General features: G+C 42.8%; 1 protein-coding gene across 1 annotated transcript in view; it reads right to left on the reverse strand.

The window, feature by feature from the left end:
• The window catches only part of ISY1 (ISY1 splicing factor homolog), a 28,697-nt gene extending 20,910 nt beyond the window's left edge, over positions 1-7,787 (reverse strand). The window contains exons 1-4 of the mRNA XM_032334247.1: positions 7,556-7,787; positions 2,944-2,966; positions 1,834-1,885; positions 1,008-1,073 (exon numbers count right to left, since the gene is read on the reverse strand). Coding sequence (XP_032190138.1) covers positions 1,008-1,073; positions 1,834-1,885; positions 2,944-2,966; positions 7,556-7,558 — 144 coding nt within the window. The 5' untranslated portion in view covers positions 7,559-7,787. The remainder of the gene's footprint in view (positions 1-1,007; positions 1,074-1,833; positions 1,886-2,943; positions 2,967-7,555) is intronic.
• Between the last annotated feature and the right edge of the window lie 12,975 nt (positions 7,788-20,762).

Consider the following 20,762-nt stretch of genomic DNA (forward strand, 5'->3'; position numbering starts at 1 on the left):
CTGTCAAAACAAATAAATAAAAATCTTTCAAAAAATATTTTAAAAATAAAATTTAAAAAATATTAAAAACAAAACAAAACCATAGAATCCTGGTAATGAGCCATTCAGATAATAAGAAACAACAGAATACAAAATCAAAACCACAATGAGGTTTCACCTTCCACCTGCCAGAATGGCTAGAATCAAAAAGACAAGTAATAACAAGTGCTGGCAAGGATGTGGAGAAAAGAGAACCCTGTTCTCTTTTCTTTTTCCCCCTGTTTAGTGGGAATATAGACTGGTGCAGCCACCTTGGAAAACAGTATGGAGGTTCCTTAAAAATTAAAAATAGAAAGAAATACCATATGATCCAGTATTTCCACTACTGAGTATTTACCCAAAGAAAATGAAAACACTAATTTGAAAAAAATGTATGTTATCTGTAGTACTATTTACAATACCCAAGATATGGAAGCAGTCCACATGCCCAGGGACAGAGGAATGGATAAGGAAGATGTGGTGGGTATATACAATGGAATATTACTTGGCCATAAAAAAGAATGGCATCTTCCCATTTGTAACAACATGGATCAACCTAGAAAGTGTTATGCTAAGTGAAATAAGTCAGACAAAGACAAATACCATGTGATTTCACGTATATACAGAATCAAAAAAACAAATGAATAAACAAACAAAAAAGTAGAAAGAGACCCATAAATACAGAGAACCAACTCATGCTTGCCAGAGGGGCGAGGTTGGGGGATGGGCAAAATGGATGAAGGGGAGTGGGAGGTAAAGGCTTCCAATTACAGAATGATAAGTCACAGCGTGGGGAAAGGTAAAGCAGAGGGCATATAGTCAGTGGTATTATAATTGGGTTTATGGTAACAGATGGTAGCTATGTTTGTGGTGTCACCATGCTGTACACCTGAACCAATGTAACATTCTGTATCAATTACACCTCAATTCAAAAAGAAGCAATTAGATACTTGTTACTTCTACTAAGACCAGATTCACCCAGAACATACTTGTCGTCTCCACTTCTCAGCTTTGGGCAGCTCAGTACATTCTGAGGCAAGGAAGGGTCTTCGTTCCTAAGAAGAAGCAAAATACACATGTTGCCACTGTCCTAGTTACCAGCTTTATACAGCATCCACAACTGATTCAGCCCTGAAGACTAAACATCCAATGGTCTAAATATATCTGAAGCTTCAGTTTCAGATGATCTTCAAGCCTTATGTTTCACTCTCCAGTCTCTACTTAGGAAAGAAGTATACATACAAAAACATACATACAGAGGCTGCACCGTATCTAGTAGAATGAACCACTGGAAACTACTTAAAATTCCAGAGAGATGGCCAAGTAAGCTAGGTTATATCCATTTCATGGCATATTCATATTATCTTAAGAAATAATGGCTTCGGTGTTTAGAACAAACATACATGTGTATACATGTGCGTGTGTGTAAGCATGTATGTGTATAATTTTTTTTTAAAAACAAAACAAAGTATTGAAAGAATGGTACATATTATTCTTAACCTGGCTGAGCCTCCATGAACTAAGATCACTGACTGGATGCAGCTTTAGAGCTGCTCTCCATGGCACTTCCTATATTAGACAGAGCTGGGATAATATGGGAAGCTAATTATCATAATACAAAGGAGGCGGAAGAACAAGCAGCTAGATCGTCACACTGCCCCAGCTAGAGGGAGGTACACGTAGAATTCACAGGTACAGACTCATAAGAATGTCAGCAAGCACAGACAAGGAACAGGAAATCGAGCCTGCTCAGAAGGGAGTTTTACCACATTTGTTCTTGAGACTTTACAATTCACAAGGAAGCTTTACACCAACCTTCACTTTTCCCTCTTCCAGCTGAGCTTGGCGAAATCTTGCTAAGGCCGTCCTATCAGAAAGAAAGAAAAGAGAAAACTCCGTAAGATACTGCTCCCAGAGTTGTCACCCAAGTTCCTAGATGGGGTAGATTGGCTCATGACCATCATGTAAGGTATTCATATTATATACTTTTTTTAACTGTCCAAAGTATTTGTTAGTTGTTTATTTATCAAGGCAAACAATTCCATAACCCAATATTCACGCTTCATAGTTCAGGAATACAGGTCAGTGACAAACTTCAACTGAACTCAACCCAAAGAAATTCTTTACATTCCAAAATCACTTTGCACTCTGAAAGATACCAGCCTTCTTCATCTCCTCAAAATCTTTCATGGAATCATAATTTCTGAGATATCTGCACATGCCTTCTTTCTTGGTTCAGCCACAGCAAACTTATAGAAAGCTGCAACCCCCAGGGATACAACAAAGGCTCCAACAACATGAAATCGCAGACGCTTGGCCAGAAAGCCTCGCACCTGACGTTCCGTCAAAGCACTGGAAGTGATGGTAGTTATTCTCCTCAAAACCAACCTCAAACCTAACGTCCTTCCTAACTGATAAAGAAATGGACCTATTATGTACTTTTTCATAATACTTATTCATTAAAAAAAAAGAGAGAGCATACATGAGAATGTGAAAGAGATTATGACACCACAGAGATGTTCTGGGTTTCCATGTTCCAACAGTGAGGGACTTAAAAAAGCCATTGGTGTTCCTGCACATCCAAGTAACTATTTTACTTACACTGGATGTAAAGACTGTGGGGAGCTCCAAGCATCAGACCACTGTGGTGAGCAACACATCCAGATGTTAAAAGACTAATATTATGGGGTGCCCAGTTGTCACTCTCACACCCCGTGCACCATCCCCAAGTGAGCTAATGTTTAACCAGTATAAGTTCTGGGATCTGTCAGAAAACACTAATGGGGAAAACAAACAGCAAATATGGGAATACTATTTTAACACATGTAGAGAAAGAAACATACCAAAAGGTCCAAACACAAAAAGAACTCCATGGTGATAATTAAGTAACATAAAATTTACAAACAAAATTAAGTTGATACTTACATGGCCTTTTCTGCATTTCGGGCCTAAGAGAGAAGGGAAGAAAAATGCCCATGTTTAAAATACCCTTTTTTTCATGTACTATTTAGAGAAAAGTATCACAAGGACAGTCACAAACATAAAGTTTGACTTTACAGGAAAACTAGTATATGTACACTGTAACAACAACAACAACAGCAAAAAAAATCAACAGATGTCCAAATCCTGTGACTTTTTACACTGCTCCCTCCACCTAAAATCTTTACCTCTCCACTATCCTCACCCCCCTTGGATCTAGCTAACTCCTATCCATCCTTCAAAATGTATCATCTGTGTCATCACCATCCCAGAAAGTTCTTCTGTAGCCCCTTCTTCCCAACGGGGCTGCTACCTTTTGTTTGGGTTTATAACTACTGTGGTCCTTTCCACCTAGCATCCCAACTGTCTGTTTCCTGCCAGCAGAATTTGAGAAAGAAAAGGCTGGCTTTTCCGAACTGAGTTTTATGTAAGTATTGTCATACTAGTGTCAAGACAATTGTCCCTGAAACACAGTGTCAAGCATAGAACATGTTTTCTGGGATGTAGTATAAGTATTTCTCCTTATACTTGTACTTGTTGAGTCAGGGACTTGAATTTTACTCTCAGCTTACCATCCCTGAGAAGCAGTCTGTTTTCCCATCTTTACAATAGGTATCATACCTCTTATCTCATAGAGATGTCATGATGACTTGATGAGAAAAATACCTGAAAACATCAGGTATGCAGTTTATACTCAGCAAAAGCGAGCTCAATTTAGGTATCCTTTCTGGTCCTCCCTTTCAATGACCACAGGAAAGAACTTGGCGAAAGCTGGGTGGATACATGAATACATTATCTACTAAGAACAAAACAGCTCAGCTTTCCCAGGGGAAACCATCATCTTGAAGGCCGAGGCAGTGTCCTACCTATTTCATTAAATCCTACAGATTCTGAATATTTAATTTAATGTTTCTCAATGGTTACTCCATGCTTAAAATACCATGGTCGGTGCTAGCAATTAAGCCATGGATCTTCTTCTTGAGGGGACTTCTTGGAACTACCCCCCCCCCCAGTGAATAAATGTGATAAGGGAATATACCCAGGATAACGTAGGCCCACAAATACAAATGTGTGATGGTTAGAGTGTTATAAAATAACCAACAACTCCTGTACCCAGAAATATCCAGGCCCAGGGAGCCCTCTCCCCTGCTAGGGAATGGAGAGATGGATTCCCTATGCTTGCTTGAGTTCAGAAAGGAAGAGCCTCAAGGCTGAACAGAGCAGTATGAAGCAGTAATGTGGAGCATATTCTCCCACAGAAAGGGCTGTTTCTTTTTTTTTTTTTTTAATTTTTTTTTTTAATTTTAAATAAACATATAATGTATTTTTATCCCCAGGGGTACAGGTCTGTGAATCACCAGGTTTACACATTTCACAGCACTCACCATAGCACATACCCTCCCCAATGTCCATAACCCAACCTCCCTCTCCCAACCCCCCTCCCCACAGCAACCTTCAGTTTGTTTTCTGAGATTAAGAGTCACGTATGGTTTGTCTTCCTCCCAATCCCATCTTCTTTCATTTATTCTTCTCCTACCCCCTTAACCCCCCCATGTTGTATCTCCACTTCCTCATACCAGGGAGATCATATGATAGTTGTCTTTCTCCAATTGACTTATGTCGCTAAGCATGATACCCTCTAGTTTCATCCACATTGTTGCAAATGGCAAGATTTCATTTCTTTTGATGGCTGCATAGTATTCCATTGTGTATATATACCACATCTTCTTTATCCATTCATCTGTTGATGGACATCTAGGTTCTTTCCATAGTTTGGCTATTGTAGTCATTGCTGCTATAAACATTCGGGTGAACGTGCCCCTTCGGATCACTATGTTTGTATCTTTAGGGTAAATACTGAGTAGTGCAATTGCTGGGTCACAGGGTAGTTCTATTTTTAACATTTTGAGGAACCTCCATGCTGTTTTCCAGAGTGGCTGCACCAGCTTGTATTCCCACCAACAGTGTAGGAGGGTTCCCCTTTCTCTGCATCCTCGCCAGCATCTGTCATTTCCTGACTTGTTGATTTTAGCCATTCTGACTGGTGTGAGGTGATATCTCATTGTGGTTTTGATTTGTATTTCCCTGATGTTGAGTGATAAGGAGCATTTTTTCATGTGTCTGTTGGCCATCTGGATGTCTTCTTTGCAGAAATGTCTGTTCATGTCTTCTTCCCATTTCTTGATTGGATTATTTGTTCTTTGGGTGTTGAGTTTGCTAAGTTCTTTATAGATTTTGGACACTAGCCCTTTATCTGATATGTCGTTTGCAAATATCTTCTCCCATTCTGTCAGCTGTCTTTTGGTTTTGTTAATTGTTTCCTCTGCTGTGCAAAATCTTTTGATCTTGATGAAGTCCCAATAGTTCATCTTTGCCCTTGCTTCCCTTGTCTTTGGTGATGTTCCTAGGAAGAAGTTGCTGCAGCTGAGGTTGAAGAGGTTGCTGCCTGTGTTCTCCTCAAGGATTTTGATGGATTCCTTTCTCACACTGAGGTCCTTCATCCATTTTAAGTCTATTTTCATGTGTGGTGTAAGGAAATGGTCCAATTTCATTTTTCTGCATGTGGCTGTCCAATTTTCCCAACACCATTTATTGAAGAGACTGTCTTTTTTCCATTGGACATTCTTTCCTGCTTTGTCGAAGATTAGTTGACCATATAGTTGAGGGTCTATTTCTGGGCTCTCTATTCTGTTCCATTGATCTATGTGTCTGTTTTTGTGCCGGTACCATGCTGTCTTGATGACGACAGCTTTGTAATAGAGCTTGAAGTCCGGAATTGTGATGCCACCAACTTTGGCTTTCTTTTTCAATATTCCTTTGGCTATTCGAGGTCTTTTCTGGTTCCATATAAATTTTAGGATTATTTATTCCATTTCTTTGAAAAAATGGATGGTATTTTGATAGGAATTTCATTAAATGTGTAGATTGCTTTAGGTAGCATAGACATTTTCACAATATTTGTTCTTCCAATCCATGAGCATGGAACATTTTTCCATTTCTTTGTGTCTTCCTCAATTTCTTTCATGAGTACTTTATAGTTTTCTGAGTATAGATTCTTAGTCTCTTTGGTTAGGTTTATTCCCAGGTATCTTATAGTTTTGGGTGCAATTGTAAATGGGACTGACTCCTTAATTTCTCTTTCTTCTGTCCTGTTGTTGGTGTAGAGAAATGCAACTGATTTCTGTGCATTGATTTTATATCCTGACACTTTACTGAATTCCTGTACAAGTTCTAGCAGTTTTGGAGTGGAGTCTTTTGGGTTTTCCACATATAGTATCATATCATATGCGAAGAGTGACAGTTTGGCTTCTTCTTTGCCAATTTGGATGCCTTTAATTTCCTTTTGTTGTCTGATTGCTGAGGCTAGAACTTCTAGTACTATGTTGAATAGCAGTGGTGATAATGGACATCCCTGCAATGTTCCTGACCTTAGCGGAAAAGCTTTCAGTTTTTCTCCATTGAGAATGGTATTTGCGGTGGGTTTTTCATAGATGGCTTTGATAATATTGAGGTATGTGCCAAAAGGGCTGCTTCTGGCCCACTGATTTCTCTTCTTCTTCGGATCTTGGGCTCATTAATCTACAAGAGCTTGCAATAAATACATCTACAACCTTATTACTGCGTAGAGTGGTTCTTACGGGGGGGGGGGGGCTTCACTTAATGAAAATATTATGGTTTCCAAGACGTATGAGCAACTTTTTCTTTCTTTTTTTTTTTTTAAAGATTTTATTTTATTTATTTGACAGACAGAGATAGCAAGTAGGCAGAGAGGCAGGCAGAGAGAAAGAGAGGAAGAAGCAGGCTCTCCGCTGAGCAGAGAGTCCGACGCGGGGCTCGATCCCACTGGGATCAGGACCTGAGCCGAAGGCAGAGGCTTTAACCCACTGAGCCACCCAGGCGCCCCTGAGCAACTTTTTCGTACCAGCGCGATGTGCATTCTCACATTTACTCGTCGTGAGCGCTACTGAACGAATGGAGAAGCCAACAGACCACTCCAGACCAGAGAGATCACATCCTCACGCAATAACACTATATCATCCGTTCAATCATTACTGAACACCCACAACGTGCCAGATGCCGTTTTAGACATTAAGAAAGCAATGGTGAAAAAACCCTGACCTCGTGAAGTTTGTATCTCGTGGGAGAGACCGGGAACACATAAATCAAACAACCCAGAAACATACTGTCACAACCGCTGTTCATCTCCCGTATGAGACTTGGGGACAAACAAGTGGGCCCATGCCGGGCACCGTGACTTGGGGCCGGTCCTTGCGCCTCTCTATGCCTTACTTTTCCCGAGCGGTAACTTAAAGTGCTTGATCGACATGAAAACACTATCGGAAAAGAGAACTCCTCCGCTCCCGAGGTTCCCGTTTCCTCCCCCAACTTCTGACAGCTGAAGCACGGAGGAAAAAACCCAAGTTACAGGTAGCCCAGGAGCCTGAAGCCTGCAGTGATGCCCGGCTGCGCGGGCCTACACCACGAGCACCCCGAATGAGGCCGGGAACCCTCACAGCCCGCCCGCTCGCCCCCTTCATCACGCACCCACCCAACTCACCATGGTTGAGCGAGGGTGCCGCCTTGGGGCCGCGTGGCCCCAGCCCCCGGAGCTTCACCGCCTCCCGCGAGGGAGACCCTAACAGGAACAGAAATACCCTAGGCGATCGCACTACCAATTTTTCTGTCGGAAGGGTAAAAGGGAAGGACCGGAAGTGGGGAGCCGGAAGTGAAGTTGAAGAATTGACAAGGGGAGGAGGAAAAGTGAGCGCGCTCCTGTAAGGCTGGTCCTCTCCAGGAGTCTGGAGGTTGCACCAATACAGGCGCACGAAAAATGGGCGGGACGGGTGTTGGCAAAATTGCGCTTGCGTAGTGAGACTGATATGGTTGGCTTAGCCCCCTGGTTTTGATCTCGCGATAACAAGTGCAAATTTTCTCGCGTTAATTATTGGTATTGCGGAAGCCGGCGATATCTGCTGCTACTGAGACTGAGCTGTTTGGTGTTGGTACTGTAGGTCGCATCCCTCCGTCCGCCTTTCTGCTTCTTTTGGTGAGAGCAAGTGTGCCCTTGTGGAAATCGCTCATCCTCATGCCTCCGAACGAAGTCCTCCCAGCCTGCGCAAAAGAGGGTAGGCAGCTCCAGAAGTGGAAGGCGCAGACTCCAGCTAGCGGGCGCTGAAACGCCTCTTCGGGTAGAGCTGAGCGAGTGCTCTCCAGGAGTTCGAACTGGCCGCGCTTCGTTAATTCCTTCGCGTTTTCCTGTCATTTGCGTGCGGCCTTTTCCCAAGCTCTTCTGGAATCGCGGGCCTTATCAGAGCTGGACCGGTACTTGAAGTCACTTTCTTTTAAAGTAAAAAATGTAAGGACCGGGGAAGAAAAAGCTACCTACTCGGAGAAGGAGGTTGGTTAGAGAGGTCGTATGGGTAGCACTACCAGAGAGAGGCGGTCAGTGTGTGATGAGCTTACTGCTACGATAAGATGATCGTTAGACAAGGACCCAGGAACACGGGAGAGGCCACTTGATGGGTGGGTATGGTTCTGGGGGCTCCTCCCGTATGGTGTCCAGAGCTGTGGTGTGGAATTCAGGGGAAGGAAGGTAGCAAATTAAGCCAGTAACAGCAGCTCTCCCTTTTCAGTGCCTTTCTCTGCCAGAAGACCTAACCAATGGTGAGCACTTCGGCTCCAACTTGAGACACAAGTCCGCGGGGGGAGGCGGAGGGGAAGGCAGCTAACTTGTGGTTCAGGATCAGGCAGGACAAGTACTTGGAAGAGTAGACACCAGAATCTCATGCCTGAACCATGGTAAGGACAAGTTGTCTCCTTAAAAGTTTCAGGTGGGCGTTTGGCCATCCAACCAGACTCCACCTTCCCACGTTTCTGGCAGCTAGTTATGGATTTGTGATTATATAATAGTCAATGGGAATTGAATGAGAGGATTGTGTTGCCACTTAGGCAGTGTCATGAAACATATGGGCATGCCTTTCCCTTTGCCCTTTCCCTTCCCTGCTGAGAGGCGAGTATGGCAACAGCCACCTTGAACTCAGAAATGGAAGAATTGTGAGGATGCCAGAGCCACCTTCCAGCTGTGGAATATCTAGCTCTGTAGAATGAGAGAAAAATAAACATCGTCTTGTTTAAGCTGCTGCATTTGGGGGGTCTTTTATTGCCTTTATTAACCTTTACCATAAGTAACACATAACAAAGCTTGTTGATCCCAAACAAGCAAGGTCATTCCTCACTCAAATGAGTTTTTCTGAGACAGAAGTTTCTCAGACTTCTGTATCTTTACCCATTAAATCCCTGACACTAGGATGCAGAGGTCTTATGAAACAGGATTCATAAGTCATTACCTATATTGATTGTCCTTCCAGCATTCGTTCTGCCTACCCACTTACCTGAACTCCATTTGGGAATCTTAGGGTTCAGGGGAAGGAAACTACATTCCCAGCTTTAAGAACAGAATAAGAAGTCTAGGTTAAGCTAAACAATCCATGTCATCTCCCTATGAATATTGATTGAGTGGTGGGCTTAAGACCCAGGCTGACCCAGAGTGAGTCTCCAGACTTAGCTTGCAGTGCTGGGTGGATGTCAGAACAAACGTAATACCAGAGCTGCTGTCAGCCACTCAAGGACTCCCAAGACAAGACTCAGTATTTGGGGACCTAAGTGAGTTGCTGAATAAGGCCTCAAGCCCACGGCTCAGTCTTCACTTATATAGACCAATAAACTCTTTTTAGTGTAGAAACCAGTAAGAGTCGGACTTACGGTAAACTAAGAGCATTCTGATGATACCATTCATCCTGCCACAGTCTGCTAATGTCCTTTCTTTCTCTGTGCACACTGGTCCTGTCTGCCCATATTGTTCCTTCTGCCCGCAGCACCCTTCCTTCATTTTGCTACCCAACTAATCTCGTTTATGCCTTCCTCATTTGAGACAATTTAGACAGCCTTAGATGACTTAACCTCTGTGTTTAATTTCTAGTCTGTGAAATTGGCCATAATAGTATTTACCTTTCTATTTTCATTTTTCCTCATTCATGATATTGGGGCATTTGCTTTAGAGTTGTTAAAAGAAGCAACGATATATAAGGTGCTCAGAACAGATCTATGTAAAGTACTCAATTATTTTAAAACCAAAAACCCCATGATCTGCAAGTCACATCTATTATGTGGCCTTACCGAAGTCTATGTAGTCAGCTGGTCCAGCCTCAGGGACTCTGTAAAATCTCTTTTGGCCTGCTTTTTTTTTTTTTTTTTTTTAGAATCTATTTGTCAGAACGAGCACAAGCAGGGGAAATGGGAGAGGAAGAAGCAGGCTCCCAGCTGAGCAGGGAACCCGCTGAGGGGCCGGGTCCCAGGACCCTGGGATCATGACCTGAGCTGAAGGCAGTCACTTAACCAACCAACTGAGCCACGCAGGCGTCTCTCTGATGACCTTTAAATAACTGAATTTAAGATTTACAGGCTTTGCCCTATTGGAATCTTATCTTGTTTTGTTTTTTATCTCTGCCCCAAAGGTCTGGCTCGTGAGATAGGACAGCCAAATGAGTAAAGCAACAGAGACACTAGCACTATACTGCCTTTTTTGGTGTGCCAACAGCCCCAACTTACATTGTTTCTCAGCCACCCTGTAAATCTGAACAGCCTGTTGTATTGCTAAGATTTTCTGTAGTTACATCCCAGTGTCAATCCTAAATATCTTACTTATCTATGCATCTACAGTTGAGACCTATCATTAGATCACATCACTAATCTACAGAACAACTGTAAACTGACCAGCAGGCTGAATTGGGCCTACAGGGTTGGTTTTGACTTCCGTCGTGAAGAACCGGAAAATCTCACACAGAAATCCTGATATGAGGCAACACTAAACCCTTCTTCGTGCTCGGTAACTGTCAATACAGGTGAAAACCCTGGGTGGCTGAATTGGTTAAGCATCTAGCTCTCAGGGTCTTGAGTTCAAGCCCTGCATTGGGCTCCACGCTGAGTGTGGAGCCTACTTAAAGAAAAATGCAAGTAAAACATCCTAATGTTAAGGGTGCCTAATGTTAGGGGCTCAGTCATTAAGCGTTTGCATTTCGCTCGGTTCATGATCCCAGGGCCCCACATCAGGCTCCCGGCTCCCCAGTAAGCTTGGTTCTCCCTCTCCCACTCCCCCTGCTTGTGTTCCCTCTCTCGCTTTTTTGCTGTTCCCTGTCAAATAAATACATAAAATCTTTATTTAAAAATCCTAATGTTAGGGGCGCCTGGGTGGCTCAGTGGGTTAAAGCCTCTGCCTTCAGCTCAGGTCATGATCTCAGGGTCCTGGGATCGAGCCCTGAATTGAGCTCTCTGCTCAGCAGAGAGCCTGCTTCCCCCCGCCCCCTGCTGCCGCCTGTCTCTGCCTACTTGTGATCTCTCTGTCAAATTAAAAAAAAAAAAATCCTAATGTTAGGTCAGTGCATGTTAAAATCTACAAGTGGTTTGGAACTGGGCAATTGACAAAGGCTGGAGGGATTATGGGGATGATAGGAAAAACCTAGAATGCTTTCTGCAAATGGTTAGTACAAGCATGGATAATAACAACTCTGCTAGTGAGGACTCAGAAGGAAGTGAAGAGCTCAACAGAGAAAATCTGTGTCTTAGAGAACACATAAATAGAAATACGGACACTAAAAGCACTGCTGGTGAGGGCTCAGAAGGAAATGGGGAATGTTATCAGAAATTGGAAAAGGGACGCCTGGGTGGCTCAGCGGGTTAAAGACTGCATTCAGGCTCAGGTCATGATCCTGGGATGGAGCCCCGCATCAGGCTTTCTGCTCCGTGGGGAGCCTGCTTCCCCCCTCTCTCTCTGCGTGCCTCTCTGCCTATTTGTGATCTCTGTCAAATGAATAAATAAAATCTTTTTTTAAAAAACTGGAAAAAAGGGAAATCCCTATATGATAGAAATCCCTATATGTAGCTGAGTTGTAGACTAGTTATGTGGAAGGTGGAATTTGTATATGACAAACTTGGATATTTAGCTAAGAGGGGTTTTGGTTTCTTTTTTGATGCTTATAGTAAAATGCAAGAGCAAAGAGATAACCTAAGGAAGTACTGTTAAAACAGATCCTGAACTTGATGACTTGAGAAAATCTTAGCCTATCCATACTACAAAAGATGCTAAAATTAGGAGGTTCACTGGAAAGTTTGCTCTGGAGAAAAAGCTAAGGGTGTGGTTGAACCACCTTTTTCTATTGCCTTAGAATGATCAAAAGGTCAGAATATTCATCCACTTTGGAGATAGGGTAAGAGATTAGGTGTGTGACCCCTGAATCCTTTCAATCATTGCAGCAGAACCCAGGACAGAGATGGAATTATCCAGGAAAGTTCTGTGGAGGAGCCTCTTGTCTGATGAAGGGAATTCCCATGACAAACACAGAAGACCCATAAGGTTGTACTACCAGCTTGGACTCCAATGGACAGAAAAAGAACAAAATGAAAAAAGGCTGTTGAATTCCCAAAATTTTATATGGAGGAAACAAGCTGATAAATCTACTCAGCTATACTGGGACGCCTGGGTGGCTCAGTCAGTTAAGCATCTACCCTTGGCTCAGCATCTACCATTGGCTCAGGTCATGATCCTGGGGTCCTGGGATCTAGTCCCGCATTGGGCTCCTTGCTCAACACAGAGTCTGCTTCTCCCTCTGCCTGTCGCTCCCCCTGCTTGTGCTCATTCTGTTAAAAAGAAAAAAAGAAAAGGGGTTGGCTCCGGGAGGTCAGCTTGAGCCTGGAGAATATCCTCAACCATTAAACCTGATACTGTTTGCCCAGCTAGATTTTTTAATTGAGACCAGTGACTCCCTTTTCCCTTCTAGTTCCTCCCATTTTAAAGGGCCTTATCTGTTACTAATGTTCTATACCTTTATTACCATTGACTTTTGGGAGAAGATAACTTAAAACCAAACCACAGTTGGGGAGGAATTTCACCCCAGGATAGATCATATCTAGCTCTCACCTATACCTGATTGATTGGATTATTTTTTGTAAAAACTTATGTACCTGGCAGAGATCACATGTAGGCAGAGAGGCAGGCAGAGAGAGGTAGAGGGAAGCAGGCTCCCCACTGAGCAGAAAGCCTGATGACAGGCTCGAACCTAGGACCCCAGGATCACAACCCGAGCTGAAGGCAGAGGCTTTAACCCACTGAGCAACCCAGACGCCCCTCACCTATACCTGATTTAGACAATGAGACTTGGGACTTTGGATCCAAGACTTAGAAATGTTGCTTTGGTAGTGTGTAGTGGTTGACACTTGGGGTGACGCTGGGATGAAATGAATGCATTCTGCATGTGAGATGGCTGTGAAATCTTTAGGGGCCAGAGTCCAGACTAAGGAAGAATAATACCCTGCCAAAGTGTACATGTCCTAATTCCCATCACCTGTGAATGTTACTATACATGGCCAAGGTTCTTTTGGGATGTGATGAAGTTACATCATCAACAGGTAACTAACACAGTGATTGAGTCCTTGTCCAGGGTCAAGAAAACCCTTGAATGGATCCTGTAGAATTCTGTCCTTAGCAGAAAATAAGATGTGACAATATGAGCATAAAATAGTAAAAATGAGGGGTGCCTGGGTGGCATAGTCGGGTGAACCTTGGACTTCTGGTTTCACCTCAGGCCATGATCTCAGGGTTTTAAGATCAGGCCCGACCTTGGGCTCCCCACTCAGGTTGAGATTCTCTCCCCATCTCCCACCGGCCCTTCCCCCACCCTCTAATAAGTAAAATCTTAAAAAAAAAAAAAAAAGGAATTTGTAAAAGCCCATGAGTTCATACTATTGCTAAGAAAAGTTAAAAGTTAGGGTGCCTGGGTGGCTCAGTGGGTTAAAGCCTCTGCCTTCGACTCAGGTCATGATCTCAGGGTCCTGGGATCGAGTCCCACATCGGGCTCTCTGCTCTGCAGGGAGCCTGCTTCCTCCTCCTCTCTCTCTGCCTGCCTCTCTGCCTACTTGTGATCTCTGTCTGTCAAATAAATAAATAAAATCTTTTAAAAAAAAGTTAAAAGTTACAGTTAAAAGTTAGTTAAAAATTAGTTGCAAAGATATAAACATGAAGGAGTTCTGCTAAGGGAACTTCTTGTTACAGAAAGTACTTATTATATAAATGTATTTTTTTAAAGGATTTTATTTATTTGTCAGAGAGCATAAGCAGGGAAGCAGCAGGCAAAGCAGGCAGAGGGAGAAGTAGGCTCCCCACTGAGCAGGGAGCCCAATGGGGAACTCTATCCCAGGTCCCTGGGATCATGACCTGAGGCGAAGGCAGACACCAACCGACTGAGCCACCCAGGCATCCCCAGATTATTCTTAGTAAGTGTACTTTTCACCTGCAAAAAATTGAATAAAAATGTCCACTTTATATGAGCTGCCAAAGTGAGCACGAATAAAAATGTCCAAAATCAGCTAAACAATCCAGAAAATTTATAAACTATACAAAGAATAGAAAGGTCCGATCAACACCTGCAGCCTAATAAAAAAATATTTCAAGAACACTTTGTTTCTAGAAGAAAGGGTCCAAACATTTTTAAATGTGCTTAAAATATAGGGATTGGGAGACCTGTTGCTGAATGACCATACTAGGAGAAACTGTTACAAAAGAGGATTCAAGCTCACTCGCAACATCTCAGACTTTAATCACCTTTGGACTTCTGTGTCCTAATCTAGGGCTAACCAGCCCAAAATACCAGAAACTCCCATGCTGATAACCCGAGATGAGATGGTATCCTTTTTCTCTTGGGTCTGAGAGTGTTTACACTCCAGAACAAGTATAAAAATGGAATATGGTAGAATTATAAAATCCTGGGGTACCTAATCATTAGGATGGCGTCACAAAGGCAGAACATTCTACAGTTATAAACAAAATTTAAAACCACTGTATTTGTAGTGTTTCCAATTTTCAAAGCCAGATTAAATTTGTAATCAAAGTTTAAATTTAGAACAAATTTAGAATCAAGATCAAAATGCCTAAGGAAAACTGATTTTCAAAATGTTCCTCAGGTTTAACAGAGTATGCATTACACAAAGTTCAAAATAGTAGACTGCTCCTCCATGCATGAAAGCATTAGACAATCTCTCAATTAAGAGAAGCCGAGTAGCTATTGTCCTCAGAGGGATGTGGGCTCTTCTCCAGTTCTCTATAGCACCACCTCCTCCATCTCCCAGCTGACCAGCTTCATTCACATCACCATCTGCTGCCTTCCAAAGGCTCTGGAGTTAATGGCATGCATTAAAGGTATCCCTGATCTGGTTCAACCAGGCCTTATCTCAGACTTGCCAAACATACTGAGAGGTATTCCTCTCAAGGTGGCATACAATCTGATGGCACTGTAGGAAGTTTGCATAAAACAGTTAAGTACCATTTATTATTCCAGTTAAGTGGTAGGCCCTTTATGAGTAACATTTTATGTAATCCATCACAGTGATCCCGCGAAATACAAGTTTTGGGTTTTTTTCCTTCACTTTATATTTGAGGAAACCAGAGCTTAGAACTGCTTGCTGTTTCAAATTGGAACAGACATTCCAGTCAAGTCTGACACCACAGCCTATAATGGTTACATGATGCTATGGTCCCTAAAATGGGCAAGGCTCTGCAGCTAAAATCAGGTTTTTGGAGGCCCAGGTACTGCAGTACCAATAGACTTTGGGGGATAAAGTGAAATATAACTTGGCCAGCATTTAGAAGTCATACCTATTAATTCCTGGGGTCTTCTATCCTGGGCTTGCATTTTTAAGGATTTAAGGTCCTTTAACTATTTGTTCTTTATAACTGAGGTATTGGTAGAGATCTAGTTATCATCTGTGGCTGCTAAAACCATGAGGTGCAAGGCTATTGGAAGACTTTATAATAGAAAACACTGAAATCACCGCAACCTACGGATCAAGACTAGTACCACCAGAAGTAAGGCAACCTGACATTATGTCCCTCCTGATGTGATGCAACAGGACATACAAAACCCCCTACGATGTACCTAACCTAAAAAAAATAATCAAAATGTAATCACGCTTCTAGACCTGACTACCACTAAACTCTGGGAGGTAAAACCATATGAGACAATACTATAGGGATACAACCAACCAAATGCAGGTCATTAGAGATTCTTCAACTTGTCTTTTCCAAAAAGGATGGACAACCTAAAAGATTTAAGAGATATTACCAAATGCAATATATAGAGAGCACTGGATCCTGACCCAGCAGGAAAAAGTTAAATGAAATCAAATTTGTGTTTCCTCCATACATTACCATATTTTGCAAATATCCCAACTCCAAGGCATTTTTTGGGCTGATCTGATTCAGAAACCCGTTAATGAAGCAATTTTGTACAAAGTCGATATAAACTTGGCAGCTAGGAGAACTGATCTAATTCTGAAATTTGGCACAAAACCCACTAGAGTGAATTGACTTTCTCTTCCATTCACAACAGAATCAGCAAAGGTTTGAAAGTCAGTGACAAGTAACTTTTTGCTTCTGTTTCAGCCCTCAGCTGTATGGTTTAAAAATGTAAAAAAACAAAAATCTTGCCTCTAAATTTTTGTCCTACTCAGAAAAAATAACTCTGACCTCTTGCCCTATCAGTTCGGGTTTGCTCTGTGGAAACTATCACTCCAAAACATTAGCAGACAAGCAAACAGCAATAGCCTGAAGAGTGTCATCTTGTCTGTGTTACACGATATAATTTGCACAAAGTTTCTGACTTTTCCAAATTAAAAATACCACCTGCAAGCACTGAATGAATGCCATTCCTCTAAGGAGCTTTAAATCAGCCAAAAGCCTTCTGACCACTCAACCAGGTATGATCAATTCTTGATTAGAAAGCTCCGGAGAGGGGCACCTGGTGGCTCAGTGGGTTAAAGCCTCTGCCTTCGGCTCAGGTTATCCCAGAGTCCTGGGATTGAGCCCCCCATTGGATTCTGTTCGGCAGGGAGCCTGCTTCCCTGCCCGCTCTCAGCCTGCCTCTCTGCCTACTTGTTGATTGCTGTCAAATAAATAAATAAATCTTAAAAAAAAAAAAAAAAAAGGCAAGCAAGCAAGCTCCTAAGAGTTCCAACATAGGACTGCCTCATAAATGTTAGGTGCAGTTAACTAAGCATCAGACATCAAGTACATGTGCCTATTGCCTACAGTTTTGTGGCCTGATCCAAGAAGTATAAATGTAGTAGACATAAGGACTGGAGTTCCCCATTCTCCTTCCAGGTAACTGTCCCCCCGCCCCCCTGGTTCCATCCCACTTGCATCCACTTTGAGGTCCCAGTGTCATAACACATCTCCAATGACTTTCATTATTGGGGACACAAGAGGACATACTAACTGCAACTAAGAATATTTGAAATGAACCTAAGGGCAAAGGATGGTTGTTCTGTGAAAGCAAAGCAATGAAGGAGCCGCACTGAGGAAAGAAGTCCATCCCAGTCAAGTGGTCATTCACTGAATGACTTCTCTGCGCCACCAAATTATTTCTGCCCAAGTTTGGTTAGCAATGTTTTCTGGGGAGACAAGAGTAGGCAGATTCTAGGACCTGGTTCATGGGCCATGCTGCAGAGTAACCTCAATGAGAACTTCAATGCTGGAAACCAAAACTAGGAAGGATCAAGACGAAAACACATCCAAACTACTTGAAATTGCTTGATCTCTTCAGGCCCATTTAGGAAAGGATGTTTTTACAAGTGAAAGTAAGTAATTAAGTAAAAAAAGACAGGCTTGTTATTTTTAAGAAAACACTACAACTATCCTTGCCTTCGGATATGTAACAGCTACCTTAGGAGGTAAAACACTGTAGCTTGCTATCAGAACATACACTTGAAGATTATAGATAGCAGCTAAGTTCCTTGTAAAGGTTTGTTGTGCGGTTGAAAATGGACAGAAGGGAAGCAGTTATGTGTAACGAATGTTCTTTCCATTCTAAAGCAAGCAAGAGGGCGCCTGGGTGGCTCAGTGGGTTAAGCCGCTGCCTTCGGCTCAGGTCATGATCTCAGGGTTGTGGGATCGAGTCCCGCATCGGGCTCTCTGCTCAGCAGGGAGCCTGTTTCCTCCTCTCTCTCTCTCTCTCTGCCTGCCTCTCTGCCTACTTGTTTTTTTTTTTTTTTTTAAAGATTTTATTTATTTATTTGACAGAGATCACAAGTAGATGGAGAGGCAGACAGAGAGAGAGAGAGGAGGAAGCAGGCTCCCTGCTGAGCAGAGAGCCCGACGCGGGACTCGATCCCAGGATCCTGAGATCATGACCTGAGCCGAAGGCAGCGGCTTAACCCACTGAGCCACCCAGGCGCCCCTCTCTGCCTACTTGTGATCTCTCTGTCAAATAAATAAATAAAATCTTTAAAAAAAAAAAAGAAAAAAAAAATAAAGCAAGCAAGAAAGGGTAATTACACACAAATCAGTGTAATTAAGAGCATAAGCACAGGACTAGTTCTCAAATTCCAACTGCACCACCAGGACCATGACCTTGGTTACTTACACCAATGGTTTTTCAATCCAGTGGTACCTGAGAATCATCTGGAAGCTTATAAAATAGAGCGCGCTCAGGACCCACCTAGACAAATTAAAGCAAAATGGCTGCATGTCTAATTCTAGAAGTTACTAGCTCCCAGCCGTTAAGCCTGTTGCTAAGATTCACACTTCTCTGCTGCTTCAGCAATTACCTGCTCTTCACATCAAGCACCCAAGACTCAAAACAGGAGCCCCCAATACTTCAGGTTACACACATGAAATGCAATGTTTAATCCTTCCTATGACATACCAGAGCCTACCACAAAAACATGCCCCCAATTTAAAGAAGTTTCAGTATCATGGAGGTTTAACTTCAATGATCACAAAAAATACTCATACATATTAAGGCAAACACATCCAAAACAGATAAAGCTGGTAAAAGACAAATATGCACTATAAACTTCACTCCCCTCAAACCTCAAGGTTTTACCTCTGGCACTTTAAGTAGACAAGGTTACAAGTGAACCTGAACCTGTACCAGATACCTTAATCTAAATGTTTTCTGGAAGCCAACTTCCCCAAAGTCCTATGCTACTCATCAAAAACATGTCCGTACATTGTAGTACAGTGCAGCAATGAACTCCCAAATTAAAACCAGTATCACTACATTAACACCATCGCTGTTAATTCTTCATTGTAACACAGCACATTGATTGGATAGGGAAGGGAATTTTTTATTATCTACTGTAAAGAAAGGAAGGAAATCTTTTCAGTTGTCTTTGAAGTGTCAAAGCAGGGGCACCTAGATGGTTCAGTCAGTTAAGTATCCAACTCGATTCTGGCTCAGGTCAGGATCTGGGGTTTTGCGCTCAGTGGGGAGCCTGCTTGAGAGTTTCACTGACCCCACCCTTGCTCACTCTAAATCTTCAATAAAATTAAGTTTCAAAGATCACTGAAATTAACATTTTAAACTACTACTTAACAGGAGCACCTGGATGGCTCAGTTGCTTAAGGGTCTGCCTTCAGCTCAGGTCACCATCCCAGAGTTCTGGAATGAGGCCTGCACTGGGTTCCCCTGCACAGCAGGGAGTCTGCCTCTCCCCTAGCTCATGTTCTCTCAAATAAAATCTTTTAAAAAGCCAACTTAATAATGTAGCTTTAGTATGCACATCTAAGTTAAATGGAATGCTCAATTTGAGTATTTTCAGAGTGTATGCATGAGCAGTGGGGTGGGGATGGGGACACAGGTAGAGAATTTTTTAAAAAGATTTTATTTGACAGAAATCCAAGTAGGCAGAGAGGGGGAAGCAGGTTCCCCGCTGAGCAGAGCCCAACGTGGGGCTCAATCCCAGCACCCTGGAATCAAGACCTGAGCTGAAGGCAGAGGCTTTAACCCACTGAGCCACCCAGCCACCCTGAAGTAGATCATTTTAAGCACGCTCCATGCCCAGTGCAGGACCCCAAGAGCATGACCTATTTTTTTAAATGTAACCTCCAGGGATGCCTGGGTTGCTTAGTTGATTAAGCCACTGCCTTTGGCTCAGGTCATGATCCCAGGGCCCTGGGATCGAGTCCCGTATCGGGCCCCTTGCTCAGCGGGGAGCCTGCTTCTCTCTCTGCCACTCTGCCTGCTTGTGCGTGCACTCTGACGAGTAAGTAAAATCTTTCAAAAACAAAAAAGTAACCTCCGAAGCCCTATGTGGGGCTTGAACTCAGGACCCCAAGATCAACAGTTGCATGCTCTAATGAGCCAGCCAGGTACCCTTCAATGTATGGATTATTCTTTTAACTATTCTTTATTAGATTCTTCAAGGTAAGTTTGTAGGCAAGATTTCCATCTGATCCACTCCTGTTGAAGCAGCTTCAAGAGGCTGAGAAATTATTGTAGAAGCAAGCAAAAAGGCAGCAAAACTTAACAGGGATGCAAAGATGAAAATGTTAGACAATGTAGAATTCCTTGCAGCACCTCCACTTATCCTTCCATCATCCCCTCAACCCTTGGTAGGAGAAATCCTTGCCCTTTTATCGACCTGGCAGGCATAGGACTCTCAGACCTTAAGAATTGGGGAATTGGTTTCTTACCCAAAGTGAAAGCTGCTAAATCCCAAAGAAACCCCATTTTTTATAGAGCTGGCCTATCAAGTCAATATACTACTTACTATCTGAAAATGATTTTTAAAAAGTTGCTTAAAACCAAGGCTCCTGGGTGGCTCAGTTGGTTGTTGGGTGTCCAATTCTTGGGACTGAGCTCAGTGTCAGCCTCCACACTGAGGAGTCTGCTTCAGAATTCTCTCCCTCTGCCCCCTCCAATAAATAAAATAATCAT

Source organism: Mustela erminea, chromosome 1 (genome assembly GCF_009829155.1).
Source record: "Mustela erminea isolate mMusErm1 chromosome 1, mMusErm1.Pri, whole genome shotgun sequence".
In the NCBI taxonomy this organism is placed as follows: domain Eukaryota; kingdom Metazoa; phylum Chordata; class Mammalia; order Carnivora; family Mustelidae; genus Mustela; species Mustela erminea.